Raw genomic sequence first — 15,376 nt, forward strand, 5'->3', positions numbered from 1 at the left:
TTATACGCTCAGTTATCTTGTTAAATATATAAAAAAGATAACGGTGAAACTATTCATAAACAAATATTATTGAAATTATTTTGGACAATTTACAACAACTTATGTTCAAGATTTTAACTTCAAGCACTTTTTCTAGAAACGTCGTCTTGGAGATTCCGTGGTTCAACAATACTGCAGGAATACAACGAAAATAAACAATAAAACCAACCAAACTCAATCTTTTACAATGTTCTAACAATTCGATATTGATTTTTCTTACGGGCTTTCTTGCAATGATCGATTTCTCTTTATCGTTGCTCTCTTCACAACACTTATGGTGAAACATATCGGAATCCAAAGATGGCCGTCACAATGACCGACTTTTGCCCCTACTCACTTTTGCAAAAGCACTAAACTGAAGAAATATTTGGCAAACGTTTTTGATCTTCCTTTTTTAAGCTTTCTACTTGTGGCAAAATAAAAATGCATTTTTGTTGGAAGATTTCTTCGCGAGATTAGTGCCTTTAAAGCTGTAGTGCAATCGTAGAAGTTTGCTTCCGAACTGTTTCACCTTAAAATAAAGATAAAGCTTGAGATTCTATTCATACTCAAGGTTTAAAAATTTGTTATTCTTAGTTCTTCTGTTTTCCTTTAAAAACATATATTGTTAAAAATTCGAAACATTCTTTCTTCAAATATTTGTTGGATCACAATATTATGAAAAAAATCGAACAGCTCTTTTTATTAAAGTTTTGATCATGAAAGTTTTGACTGCATAAATCGATTCACTTAGAATTATAATGCAAAGTTTGGTAAGCAAGCATATTATAGAAATGTATAATGAAAACATAGGAATCATGCCTCCTAGGCAAACTTAACAGTGATTTAAATGAAAAAATATGAATTTGATTATGAATCTGTCAATTTATGTTTGTATTAGGTGGAAAATGTGTGATAAGCACAAATTTTGTTTGTTTTTTTTTTATTTTTAATCGTCAATAAGATTAATGCAATCAAAGACTTTTGATAAAAAAAAATGGATTAAAATTGGTCAAAACAAGTAAATTAAGACAAAATATCAGTAATAAGTGCGATTTCAATAATTTTTTGTACTCTTTAGTACTCTTTTACAGAGTTGAAAAAATGTACTCTTTCCGGTGAGTTCAAATATGGTAACCCTACTGCTTTTTATGCACAATCAACAACGTCTTCTTTTGTCGCTTCTTTGTTTTGCTTTCCATTTTCTCTGTTGTTGCTGTTGTTTGCTTTCCTCCTTTCTCTCTCGTCCCCCGCATTCGATCCACACCATTTCTCGATTCGAGGCCACTGCTACTTTGTTTTTGCCTATTGTTTTCATTTCCCTCTAATTTGTGAAACCGTTTTTCCTCATTGAACCCCCACCGAAAATGTTGGATTGTTATGGTCGCTCTTTCTCGGGCGTGTTTCTAATTTTAGCAATCCGAAAACTGCAGCCAACAACGGTGATGCGGCAATAAAATTTCGACGCGAAAATAAAAACAAACGCAAATTGAGCGACAGCGAACGTGGCGCGCCAGTGGTTTCCAAACTTTTTGAAATCGTGTCGATCTTATACTGATAACATGTTTTGTCTTATTAAAAAAAAACGTTTGTATGAACAACGAAATCATTCGTTTTCTGCAACGGAACAGTAATCAGCTTCGTAAAAAAATCAATCTTCAAATCAAAACAAAAAATTGGGTCCTAAAATTTTTAATGAAATCTTGTTTTTATTTAATAACACGGAAGAGCATGTTACCGCAACTCCTATAGCAATTTTTCCTGCTCAAATAAGGACTATATCATGTTTAAACTTCAATAAAAAAATTTGGTCCATGAATGAACCTTGACACTTTTGATCATGTTTGACGTTCGCTTAGTCGTCAAAAACATCACAGGGCTTTTAGTTTTAACACTAGGGTTGTTCCTATCTGACATTTCGGAAGGGACACGGAAAACAAAATATACCCAAAAATTTGAGTTTAAGCCAAGGGGTGTGACAAAATCTAAAGAAACATAAAAAAATGGTTTTCGGGCTTAAACCAACGGAGAACATTAAAAAATTGAGTAAATACGTGTTTTTGGCCTAAACTTAAGCGTTTAGCACTAAAATTGGGACAGGGCTTTAGGACCCTATTGCTATATTGTATCAAACATTTAATAATCGAAATTCTATTTCGTATTGAGAACGAATATAGAAACACAATGTACAAATCAAATGTTTAGAGCTATAGTGCATTCGATGAAATTAGTTCGTGCATTTCACAAAACATACAGTATTGCGCAATACATTTGCAACTTTTTCGTTTTTTCCATACAAAATGGACAATTGTGGAGGCTTAGACCTCAGTTATTCATAGACAGATTTGAATGAAATGTTCACGGCACGTTAGGCATAACTCGAATTTCAAAATACAGACCGGACTCGATTATCCGGAGACTCGATTATCCGGGATTCGAATTTTAGACTCGATTAACCGGAATTTGTTTTTTGATGATCTTGTTTTTCAATTTTTTGCATAAATCTGAGAAAATTTGGTATTGCAATAAACAATATGAATGGTTTTGCAGTTTTGAACGTATTTAAGAAAAAGATAATATTTAAGTTCTTTTATTGAAGATTTTAATTTTTTTCTTAGGCTGTGAACCGTTTCACCAGTTCGTTTAACTATTAGTTAAAATTTGACATTTCAATAGTTATTTTCCCCTCAAATGGTTAAATTGAACATCGCAGTCGACCCATTTGAGCTTTGACAGTCGAGTAGTTATTTCAGAACAAAGTTGACAGATGGTTAATTATTCTCAAATTCACGGGAGCAAAAAATAACTTTCGAATTGTCAAGTTTAACCATGCTCCAGAGCAGGGTTATTTCTAACCGGAGGGGAAATAACTATCGAGCTGTCAAATTTTAACTAAAAGTTAAACGAACTGGTGAAACGGTTCACAGCCTTAGTGATTCGATTATCCAGAGGATTCGATTATCCGAAGTGAAAAATCGATACTCCGGATAATCGAGTCCGACCTGTATATATTCGAAGTATTTTTCCAATCACGAGTTCAAAAGCAATAACGGTTTGACTAAAGTGAATTTGTAGCCAATTTTTTTTTATTAATTTATAGGTGCAGATATACTTGGCACATCCATGATTCACTTTGGGGGGTTTTTTCGGCCGAGTTGACTGAAAATAAAGTGAATAAAAAATGGCAAGAATTGGATCCGGCTCCCTATAACTCAAAAAGTTAGAGGAATAGTGTAAGCTGTATTCTTAGCAAAGTTGTTAATTTATACAAGATGAACAAGTTTGCTGAAGTCAGTTGTTGTATAGGGTAGTCCTTATTTTTAGATCATTCGTTTATAATTTTTCGTCAAAAAATTCACTTCAGTCAAACCGTTATTAACTTTGAACTCATGATTGGAAAAATCGTTCAAAAACATTTGCTAAAATTAAAAATAAATTAACTTAAAATTTAAGTTATTTATAAATTTGATAATTTTGTATGGAAAATCGAAAAAGTTGCAAATATTGTGTTCAATACTGTACGATTTACTGGGATAAGTTAAGCAGTTCAAACGTAAACAAAAATATACTAAAACGTTCATTTACGAATTGAGAAACTCGTATTTTACAAATACCGGGTTTAGCCACTTTTAATCTGAACACTTGTTAATCTGCACAACGTTCAAAATTAAAATAGTTCAAGCGTCTATGGATCGGAGTAAAGTGAAATGAAACGTAGTGAAACGAAACGCAGAATCAAAAGATAACAGTCAAAAGGGTAACCCGAAATACGGTTTTAGGGTGACTATAAGTTCAAATTGGAAATGAACCCGACGGTTTGCTTGAGATATCGTTTAAATAAGCGGGGGTGTACGATATTTTATAAAATTGCTGGATCGCGAGATTCGGTCAATTACCAATATTACGAAATGTATGTTGAAAAATAAAACTCTTTACCATGCAGTACATTTCATACCCAAATCACGTGGGCATCACATGATGATAACATGAAGTCAAGAAGTATCTAAAGAAATGAATCAAAAATAAAACTTGAACGAAGTTTAATACAGAATAATTGGGATTAATCTTTAAAATGACATTATCAATATGGAATTGATAAAAATGTTGATTTATTGATTTTAAAATGCAGTATTGCAATTTGATCTTCGTTAGTTCAACGAATCGATTCTTCGGTACATTAACGAAACGATTTTTCATCTGCTTGTTAGGTTGTGAACAGTACTTTTCATTGTTTTTTTGTTATTAGATTTAGATAATACAGTTTACAGTTTTCCGGCGACATGCATCTCAGTAACACTACCGCCACATGTTGAGCGAGAAGTATGTAAATATCATTTTGCCAAATTTCAAACCATCGTGCAATCAAAAACTGATGATTGAGAAAGAATACACGGGAAATATTCTGTATTAAGAATTACTATTTTAATAACGCCTATTCTCAAAACTACAATGGAATTTCAGATCAAATTACTATGTTTATAGTATATTAGGGGCCTAGATAGCCGTAGCGGTAAACGCGCAGCTATTCAGGAAGACCAAGCTGAGGGTCGTGGGTTCGAATCCCACCGGTCGAGGATCTTTTCGGGTTGGAAATTTTCTCGACTTACCAGGGCATCAAGTATCTTCGTACCTACCACACGATATACGCATGCAAAAATGGTCATTGGCATAGTAAGCTCTCAGTTAATAACTGGTGGAAGTGCTCATTAGAACACTAAGCTGAGAAGCAGGCTCTGTCCCAGTGGGGACGTACGCCAGAAAGAAAAAGATAGTATATTACATTAGACAGAAACAATTTTCACCAATCTGATTTCGACTACAGACATTTTTTACATTTTTTTTTGCATGTAGAAAACAAATACACAAATTGAATGACATCAGTCTTAGAATAACATGTGAAAAGAGCTTAACTCAGATATGTAAACAAATATTTTTTTTTTGCTGAGAAACATTGCTATCTACTCATCTTACTGCTGACAGTTTTGAAAGTTTTCGTTTTATGATAATTATCAAAGGGCCTATACCAAATCAGAGCACCAGTTCGACGTGACTCGTTTCAAAAGGAACTAACTAGAATGTGATGAAAAACTGATAATCACATTTAAAAAAGCATATGAATCTTCTTCAAACCTTTTCTATGTAATTGTTGGGCCTTTACATCGATTCACGCTTACACTTTATCAGATAAATAATACTTGGTTCCAGTAATAGAGCAACGATATTGATTTAAATGTGTGGATTAGATTTGCCGCTACTGAAGATGAAATCGACTTGTCTACAAAAAATATAGCAGTCAGTTTCAAATGTTACGTGAAATATGTTGAGATGAACCAGCCTGGGGCTGAAAATCTCTTAAATAAAGATAACAATAATAACAATGTTATGCGAAAGATGATTCAACTTATTGTGTACTAGTTGACTCTTAACTCACCAGAGAGCGCTATTCATGTCGTCTGTATAGAATGGCAACTTTTTTTTAAAACTTTTTGTAATATTTTCCTTATGAATTCAGATATTTACCTTGAAATATTGACAAATAAATTTGGACAATCAGTATTTCGTTGATCTCTATGAGTCTACTATTTTTTTTTTATTCAACTGCATTCAACAACCTCAAAAATTTAGAACTAAAAATTACTCTCTGAAGCGAAACTAAGCGCAAGACCAATATTGATAAACATTACTATGAATTAAAATATGCCATATACACTAGATTTAAGTACCCAAAAACTGAACAAGGTGTTCAAAACCTTACAATTATAAATTTAGAGGTAGCGTACTTCTGGTAAGTATACCATAGGGGCAAGTAGATCACTCCTGATTTGGTTTTATAAAATCGAGAAAACATATTTTCTCTTTGAGTTTAACAATATGTTCCCAAATATTTCGGAATACAATTAACAAAATATGATAAAAATTGCTTTATTTTTACACGCGTTTTTTTCGATAACGGGTTCGACAACCAGTAATTACTGGATTTTTATAAGATTTTGTTTTTTTTTTTCAAATAGCATGGTAGAAGGTAAATTATAAACAGCTTCTCTAATGTACGTTACATACATGCAACTGATCAAATGTATAAACTGTTGTGACATTTGAACGAAAAAGTACCTGGGTTAGTTCATATTGGAACCAACGGGTTTATATCCCCTCCGAAAGAAGTCGTCACCATAACTTTTACGTAATAAGGGAGTATCTCGGGAATGGCATTGATCTCAGGTTTTCGGCGTAAGAGGCGTGTGTTCTAACAACTACACCAGGCGTCCCCAGCAAATATATATTTTTTGGGGTAAGTGTGTCACCTATTTAATAAACGAAAAATTGTTGACTAAAATTAATGAAAATGAAAACATTATTTACGAAATCATAATAATATATCAAATTGAGGCACCAGTAGTGTTCTCTGGAGTATAGAACATTTTGCTCCCAAAGTGATTTTTCCCCAAATGTTCAATAATAACATGTTTTTTTTCGGCGTGTTGAATACTTCTTTGCTTACCTACATCAATGTTATACCGTTAAAGAGCTGATCTAATGCAATATTATACAAATCCGCCGTAATCTATGGTAACACATAGTTCGCATGGAATGGCGACAAAAATAACAATTGAGGAAGTTAGAGGCAAAGGGATGTATGTGACAAAAACCTAGTTGAGGAAATCGACTTTAAAGGTTTTTTTAACAACTTTTCATTCCATACAAATTTTATGGGAGCCAGAAAACAAGCCAATATTCTACGATTTTTTTTTTTGAACGGAAAACTCACGAAAAAAAATACATTTAGAAAGCTTGAAAATAATAGAAATTTTTGGTACGCTTAATTCCAAACCGACCAAAATGTCACTTACACCCGATTGCGTTTGGGTCCCTCAATTTCAGTTATTTTAATTGACTTAAAGAGTTCCCCATGTGATGAACCTTGTTCTAAACTAAAGTATCCACTAATGACGGTAAACTTAAAATATGTTTAAAATTGATATTAATTTAAATAATAAACAAAGAAATTTTCATTGCACTTACAAACTCGTGCAATGTTTATTCGGTGGCCGTCTTATCAAGTGTTGAAACATACGTTATTTTGAATGATATTTGAGAAGCTTGAAAACTAAAAAAAATTGCTTTTTTGAAATTATTCTCTTAGAAAAATGGCACACAATTATGAACAGACTTCCGAGTTAGTTAGTTAGTTTTGGCTCAACGCGCAGCGCACTTGTATAAGTTCTGTGGCGCACCGTTTGGAAACTACTGCGTTACGGTGAAGGAGAAACTAATTTGATGAGAAACGTGAATTAACCGCCTGCCAAACCTTGATCGATGTGTGGTGGTTGGGGGCGACATAGAGGTAGCGAGGTTTGGGACAAGGCGCGGTTTGTTATGGTTGCATAAAGCATCGTGGCCCGGCGGCGGCGACGACGGCATTGGAAGCGGAATCTGCGCCTGCAATCGTGTTGCAAATCGAGTAAGCAATTCCGAAAACAATCGCTTTCCACAGTTAGTTCGAGTGTGGGTGGGCGTCGATCAATGACGTCCGAGTTTGAGTGGCAATAATACCGTATGCTGATGGGCAATCGGTAGCTGCAGAGCTCGTTTCTTCGGTTTCCTTAATTACTCATCAAATTAATCTTTTATTATTGTTGATCATTAAACTGACAATGATATTTTTGACTTTCAAGTTAGGCGCATTTGGAATGTGATCGCTTAGCCATAGATACTTGAAATCAAATTGAATATCCCCATGAGAACTTTCATGTACCATCTTCAGAAGTATCGAAATTTAATTACCTGGATTGCATCTGATCCTAATCCTGTTAAGTTTTATAGAGATATTGCTTAAAAATAGAAAATGTGTTCCCTATAAGTTTTTTTGCGGTATTTCCTAGAGTCGTTCAAAAATATTGCAAACCATTTTTGACTTTAAATGTTCGTACGTTTAGTTCTGAGTGTTTCCTATAAAAAATGGGAATGTTCGAGACTTACCTCATCCGCGTAGTACACCGCATCGACCTCGTACTTCTGCTTGAAATCGTCACACGAGAGCAATGGGCCCATCCAAACGGCATACTCGGACGGAAGGCGCGGCACGAACAAGGTGGTACTTCCGGTCGCGACGTCAACAGTACCGTAGCAGCCGGGTTCCGTTACGCCGAACAGGTACATGAAGTATGACTCCTATGGGAGAAAGAATAGAATATAAGACAAATGGAATTAGTTGAGATGTACGAGAATACACTCCACAAACATGGCTCGTGAGCAAATCATTAATTCATTGACGTCAGCTTCCACAATTGGACCGGAATCATCGTTGAACAGTTAATCTATAATAATGGCATAAAGTTTTTTAAAGCCGTATCAACCTAACGAGCTTGGAGAAAAACTTGAATGAATAGCTTTGATTATACAGTACATATACCAAAAGTTATCTAGTTATGTTTGAGGCTGAGCAAATACGTACAATGTAATTCTAAAGTAATCGTACAAAACGATCGGAGAAGGGTCGGCTCAAAGCTGTGGGCTTTGCAGCCTGAGTTGATCATTGGCAACAATATTCTACAGACTGCTTTTACCTTTCAGTCGCATGGCCGATACAGCCATAACAAAATAATGTAAATGATTTCTTAATTCGAGCCACTATGGATATAACCATACGTAGAGCGACTAGGCATTACTGTAGTTCATGAAAATCTGAATTTCATTTAAATTTAGGTGTCATATATGACTCAATGGCAACACCGATTGATTGATTTGACCAGTCTAAGAGAAAATGTCTTCAAACATATATGGAAAGCCCTATTTATACTACAAATATGTCAAACGCAAGCTTTCAATTCATATAATGTATGAACAATATCGGAAATAAACTGAAACCATTTTTTCGCTTTCGCTCGTTGGTTAATATTGGCCGTCAGAACAAGTTTCGGCCAGAGATTTAACTTCGGTTCCTAAATTGGCCACCCGGGTAGAGGAGAATAGCAAAAGAATAACAAAATTTACTATTAAAATAGAATGTTTGAATAGCAAAATTTGTTCTTTGTTTGTTTGAAATAAGAGATAAAATAACAAAAATAATAACTAAGTTTGTATGGCATAAAAACTAAATAATAACATATTTTGCCATTGTAATAACAAAATAATAGCAAAAATATAGGCTACCGTAAATAACAAAATATGTTATTATTTAGATATTGATAACAAAATAATAACTAAATAAGCTATTCACAAGTAGATTAAAAAATGGTAATTTTAGTTCTTTGACTTTAATATCTAAATTTGGCATGATTGAAAAATAAACTTTTTGCTTTTCTGCTATAATACTTCTGCTTTTTAATCTTCAATGAATATCATACGAATAGTAAAATGAGTTATTATGGCAAAATTTGATGTTTGTTTGTTCTCATGAAATATTTAAATAAACTTTTCAAATATCAAAATAATGACATATTTCACTGTGATGGCGATGTTTGTTATTCTTTAGATATTTAATAGTTTTTTAGTATGTTTGCACAAATAACAAATTTTACAATGATAGTATATTTTGTTGTTGATTAGTTATTACATGACTTTCAAGGATAACATACCAATGACAAAATTTGCTATGATTGTATGTTTTGCTATTGATAAGATATTTATATCATATATTAATAACATAATAATGGTTAAACCAGATATGATTGCAAAATTTGTTCTGATATTACCGTTATTTTGTTATTCACCTCTACCCGGGCAATCATATTGATTTCTTATGAGAGTGGCTAAATTAGGAGAACCCTGGCCAGATTAGGTGTAGGGGAGTAAAAACTATAAGGAAAATAATTCTTTTCTTTATGTTTTGAATTAATTAGGACGAGTGATTGAATGTTGCTCTATTATATGAATGTGGTCCACTGAACACAAAAGATTTGCTGCTGGTTGGCTATGTAAAACAGTGAATAATCCACTATGACTACAACTGGCGTATGGCCAAAAATGGTGTTTCTACCCTAAAGCTAATTCGTCCACCTTTCCATCACCACCGAAAACTTTGAACGTTTGACAAAACTTTATTTAATCGTAAAGACATCGTGGTAACAAAAATATGGGAGATGAAAATTTCATAGAACGCTATTTTTATTACTTTTACGGCAAGTAAGATGGGAGGCTGGATTATCTTTTTTATGATTCTGAACCACCTTATTGTTCAGTTTTGCCTGGGTATGTGGAACATATTCGGTGTAACCAGGTTAACTCTGGTTGGTCTTTCAACCTTGTAATAACCATTTCAACGGCTTCATCCCATTACTCCGAACACCATTACCCCGAACGCCACTACCCCGAATGGGTCACTACCCCGAAAGCCATTACCCCGAATGGGTCAATACCCCGAACGCCGCTACCCCGCATGAGCCATTACCCCGAAAAGTATGAGAGACAGTACTGTACTGTATCTTGTTTTGTGGGCTAAAATGTTGACCATACTTTTACAAAGGATTGACCATTCATATATACGTCTCTAATGTAAACTGGTAATAAATGGTGCATTAAATTCATCGTTAAGGGCATTAAGTCATTCATTGAAATTAATCTTGCTGTCATTTTAATCAGAAATTTTCCCTTCTTTCATCTTATTGTCAGGTCAGGTGTCTTATGGAACTGCTCACCACTTTGAAGTCATTATCATTTATTCATTGTCTGAAATCGAACACAACTATTTTTGGTGGTTATCTTATCGAAATTCAGGTGAATGATCCACCAAACCAACGAAAGTTTTTACTGTAGCGGCGATCAGAGGTCACCGTTTTTATAACATGTACAAGAGTAATAGCGTTTCTATGCCACAGCGGAACGATTGTCTATCATATTGGTCTTTGCGGGTTCCATAGAACACCACTTGCAGGGATAATATCAGGGTGATCTTCTATTGCCATCTTTTACGAAACAAAATCTTTTAGAAGATCTTAATGCTAGAAGACCTGCATCTAAAAAAACTGAGTTAAAGAAGTGGGTAGCAGCGTGTTAAAGGAGACTTTAATACATCCTTATTTTGTGCATATTATAGCCCTCCTTTTCATTATAAATCCACCGTATCGCCAGCTTTCTAGACGAATCCTGACAATATACCTTCCCCAACCTCCAACTCCGTAGCACTTATGAGGGTGTCGCTGAGTCGGTGGCCTCTCATTAAGTAAGTGCTGCATCAACATTTCCTTCCCCTATCCCAAGTTACGGTAAAGATGGGCGTGGCCGGGAATAGCGATATTCATGCTTTTAGTATTCTTGTTTATGATTTGAACAGGGTATACTCCCCTGCCTTGTTCTTGAAAGTAGTCAGGATGAGATTATCAAAAAGAAACATGAATGTTGCTAGTATCCAATCTACGAAGTATACCGTAACTACGCTAACGCTATTATAGCCCTCCTTTTCATTATAAATCCACCCTTCTTTTCGAAATAGTCTTTTCTTCAGAAAATTGCAGTGTGGCTGTGTGAATCTCAACAAAATTAGAGGACAAATCCAAACGAAACATATTATATAAAATTCATTTGCTGAAAATCTAGCCCCTTTTTGACCTTTTTGTATTTGAAAAATACATTGTTGAGCCAAACTTGTTTAATTCTCATATGGAATAGTACAATTATCTCCCCACCTTCTAATTATGATTAGTTTCAAAATGTTATGCATTCGGGGTAATGACGTTCGGGGTAGTGACCCATTCGAGGAAGTGGCGTTCGGGGTAATGACCCATTCGGGGTAATGACTTTCGGAGTAATGGCTTTCGGGGTAATGACATTCGGGGTAGTGTCATAGAGTAATTTCAACTCATTCATCATTTGATGAATCATGACGTTTGAAGTATCGCTCGAAAACTTTTGATAACATTCGGGGTTTACATAACAACATAGGTTTACATAACAACCCCAACTAAGCACAACTTCTTCTTCTACTTCTTCTTGGCATTTACGTCCCCACTGGGACAAAGCCTGCTTCTCAGCGTAGTGTTCTTATAAGCACTTCCACAGTTATTAACTGAGAGCTTTCTTTGCCAAAGTTGCCATTTTCGCATTCGTATATCGTGTGGCAGGTACGATGATACTCTATGCCCAGGGAAGTCAAGGAAATTTCCATTACGAAAAGATTCTGGACCGACCGGGATTCGAACCCAGACACCTTCAGCATGGCTTTGCTTTGTAGCCGTGGACTCTAACCACTCGGCTAAGGAAGGCCCCACAACTAATCCCCTTTATTTTGAAGAAACATATTAGAAACATGTTATAAAACAACCAAATAATGGCAGTTTTAGCAGAGTAAGATCATCCTGGGTATGTACGGATTAGATACGTTACACTATGGAGAGGAGAAGCTATGGGTGCTAGTTTGTGTGGTAAATAATATATGAGTCTAAGAAAATAGATGCTGTATTAGTGATTCGACCATAATTTGTGGTATAAACAAATATATTTGCAATCATAGATCGTAAAAAAAGATTTGCCATACTAGCTAGATGTATCCATGTATCAAAGCCATATCTACTCAAATCGTTAAATGGAAAAATGATTTTATCGATTCAAACCAATTGGAATTGCTTTCTTACGTCACATATCAGGTGCAATTTAAATTGCATCCATAGAACGGAAATCCCTAGCAAAACAGTTTTGCTACTGCTCTGCTGCAGTTGTTGCTCGCTAATAATTGCATACTGCGCTCGTATATGCACGTAACAATACGGTAGCATTCGTTGCTGCTGTCGTCATCATTGCCGTTGTTATTCATTGCCCAGGGCAGGAAACAGATTAGACATATACACCGGCACCGAATGAGAGTCAAGTCCGAGAGTCGTATCACCAGCAAACTCAGTCCTCTTTCGGACGATGAGTCCGGTCCAGTTGTGCTCTACGATAATGCAGAATTCATAAACTGACCGGTCCGCAGAACTTCACGTCTTGTTTACTCCATAGTTATCTCCGACGATGCGAAAGGGGGAGACTAGGGTTGGCTTCAATTTTGTGTAAAAATATCATATATGTTAGTTAGAAGATGTCTGATTTGGACCCACCCTAGCTAGATGTCTGATTTGGACCCACCCTAGCTAGTACAATATTGCAATTAACGTACAAAACAACGTCCGGAATCCGGACGCAAGTCATACATCCCGGAGCAACAATCACACACATATACTGCAGAACATCGGTAGGGATATAAAGTAAACAATCCCGTCCACCCCCGCAGTTTATCACATTTCGCCATCAATGAAGCTTCCGTACAGTTAGCGCCTCCGGTACCGTAATATGGGGTAAAATTGATTGCTGGGTGTCAGTGATCAGGTCAAAACCAAATAGCAATCTCTTTCAAGGATGCGAAATGCGTCGTAAGCATCGGAGATATTTTATGTGTTTTACTTTAAAACTACGTAATGGTGATTTAAAAGTATTTTATTTTTCAAAAAACTTGCTTTTGTAAGATTTGAAGTTTTTAAATTCCTAGGTGATACTAGGTTCAAACAGTCAGTACTAAACAATAGCCTGAGGCTAATCTTACGTGCAAACTTTGAGTTTTCAAAATATTGCGTGAGCTTAAATATCTTTTCCATTTGGTAAATTATACAGCTTTCCCAGCTTAGTTCTTCAATAATATAATCAGTTGTTCACGGAAAAACGTACTGATTTCAAAGAAAATTGCCTGCTTTTACTCATTCGACGATGATTTCATAAGTTTAGTTTTAATGGTTTTAATAGTTCAAATTGCCAAATAAACGTGTTGTAAAATATTTGTTCCCATTTTTTGATTCAGTGGCCACCGGCACACATAGTTAGAATTCATTTTTTTTTTGTTATTTTTTGACAGAGTATGCTAAAACTAGAGGATAAACAAACGTTTTACTTTATTCAAATTGGTGGAACCCTCGTTAGCCAGTAAGTCAAACATATTGAGAAAATGATTTTTTTCATGAATCTTAGGTATTTATTCACTTAACATGTCTCAAATATATATCGGGGGCCTGGCATTGCTCAAATGAGAAATATGTAATGGTCTTATCCTTAAGAATATATGGTTATTACGCATTTCTTTCATTACTGGACTATCGCAGAAATTTTCACACGTGTGGAAACTTTTATTAAGTTGCGCGATGGCATGAAACCGAATCGGTGTCTTCAACGAACTAATTCTTAGCACATATCATAGAATGAGTGCACTTTCGCACTTATGAAGCCGGACTGCAAACCAGTGGTTGAAGAAATACAAAAAAAAATGATGATCAATTCCATCCTGGAGTGGTATTTTAAATTTTTAATTTGCATGCTTGTAAATGAAAAGTTTTATTAACTCATAAAAATCAACGATGCATCAATTTTGTCAAAATTAGTTTGACAATATCTGAATTCCTAAGTACAAAATAGTGATCAATTTTTTCCCGGCTTACGGTACCTATCTTCCAGTACGTTTTCTTCGATGACGATTCAAGGGGTTGTTGTTCATATCAAAGCTTAATCAGTGCAGTAGAGTTTTACGAGTTGTATCACTCGTGTGACGACCACCATGTCGCCTGTTTAATTCGTCTTCATAATGATAATGACTGGCGGTCTTGCTTAGCTCAGTTGGCATAGGCGCAGCTTTAAAGTTTCGAGAGTTCGACTCCCAAACCAATTTGAGAAAAAACATAGTGCAACATATCTGTTCTTTAACGTATTGCGAAAACACCTCTCCTTAAGCGAAGTTACGATTGAGATGCGCGTGTCCTGGAATAGCACTATTCATGATTTTGGTATTCTTGCTCCAAATTGGGTCAGGGTTCACTTCAAAAAATTGTTCCTTAAAGCAATCTAGATGAAGTAATCTAAAGGAAATTTAGTATTGTTGGTATCTAATCTACGAAGTATGTTGTAACAGTACCTTAACGCTAAAATTAACGCTAACTATTGCAAGAAACATTGTATAGATACGTTTAGGCTGGAAAATAATCTCTGTTCCAGTTGGGAAGTAATTGCGTAAACTAAAAGAAGACTTATAATGGTCATCACCACGTACCACAGCACAGCACGACACATAGTTGCTATACATATGGTGACAGCCATCCGCAGCGATGCTCAGGCAATCCCGGGCAAATTACGGTCACTGATAATGGGGTGTGATATCGCGTTTTCCGCCGTTCTCTCTACTGCGATGCGATGCGTAAATTTAACGCGGTAGGTAGATACGAGGACGCACAAGTACGCAAATCAACACAAACCGCCATGTAAGCATTAATGATAACGATTATGGGAATCTCTTTTTTTGCTGCAGTTGTGGGAAAGGTACCTAGTTGATAGTGGTGAAATTAAGGTGATACGGTGCGGGTTTCATGTTGCTCAACGTAGGCTCGTTTCGTTTGTAGGTATATGGCATATA

General features: G+C 35.4%; 1 protein-coding gene across 3 annotated transcripts in view; it reads right to left on the reverse strand.

Moving 5' to 3' along the window:
- LOC5571208 (xaa-Pro dipeptidase) overlaps window positions 1-15,376 on the reverse strand; it is a 365,701-nt gene that overhangs the window by 105,365 nt on the left and 244,960 nt on the right. For all 3 annotated transcript variants that reach the window (XM_001659532.2, XM_021852482.1, XM_021852481.1), the window contains one exon: window positions 7,996-8,187. In XM_001659532.2, the coding sequence (XP_001659582.2) occupies window positions 7,996-8,187 (192 nt within the window). The remainder of the gene's footprint in view (window positions 1-7,995; window positions 8,188-15,376) is intronic.

This window comes from Aedes aegypti, chromosome 3 (genome assembly GCF_002204515.2).
Source record: "Aedes aegypti strain LVP_AGWG chromosome 3, AaegL5.0 Primary Assembly, whole genome shotgun sequence".
NCBI lineage: Eukaryota > Metazoa > Arthropoda > Insecta > Diptera > Culicidae > Aedes > Aedes aegypti.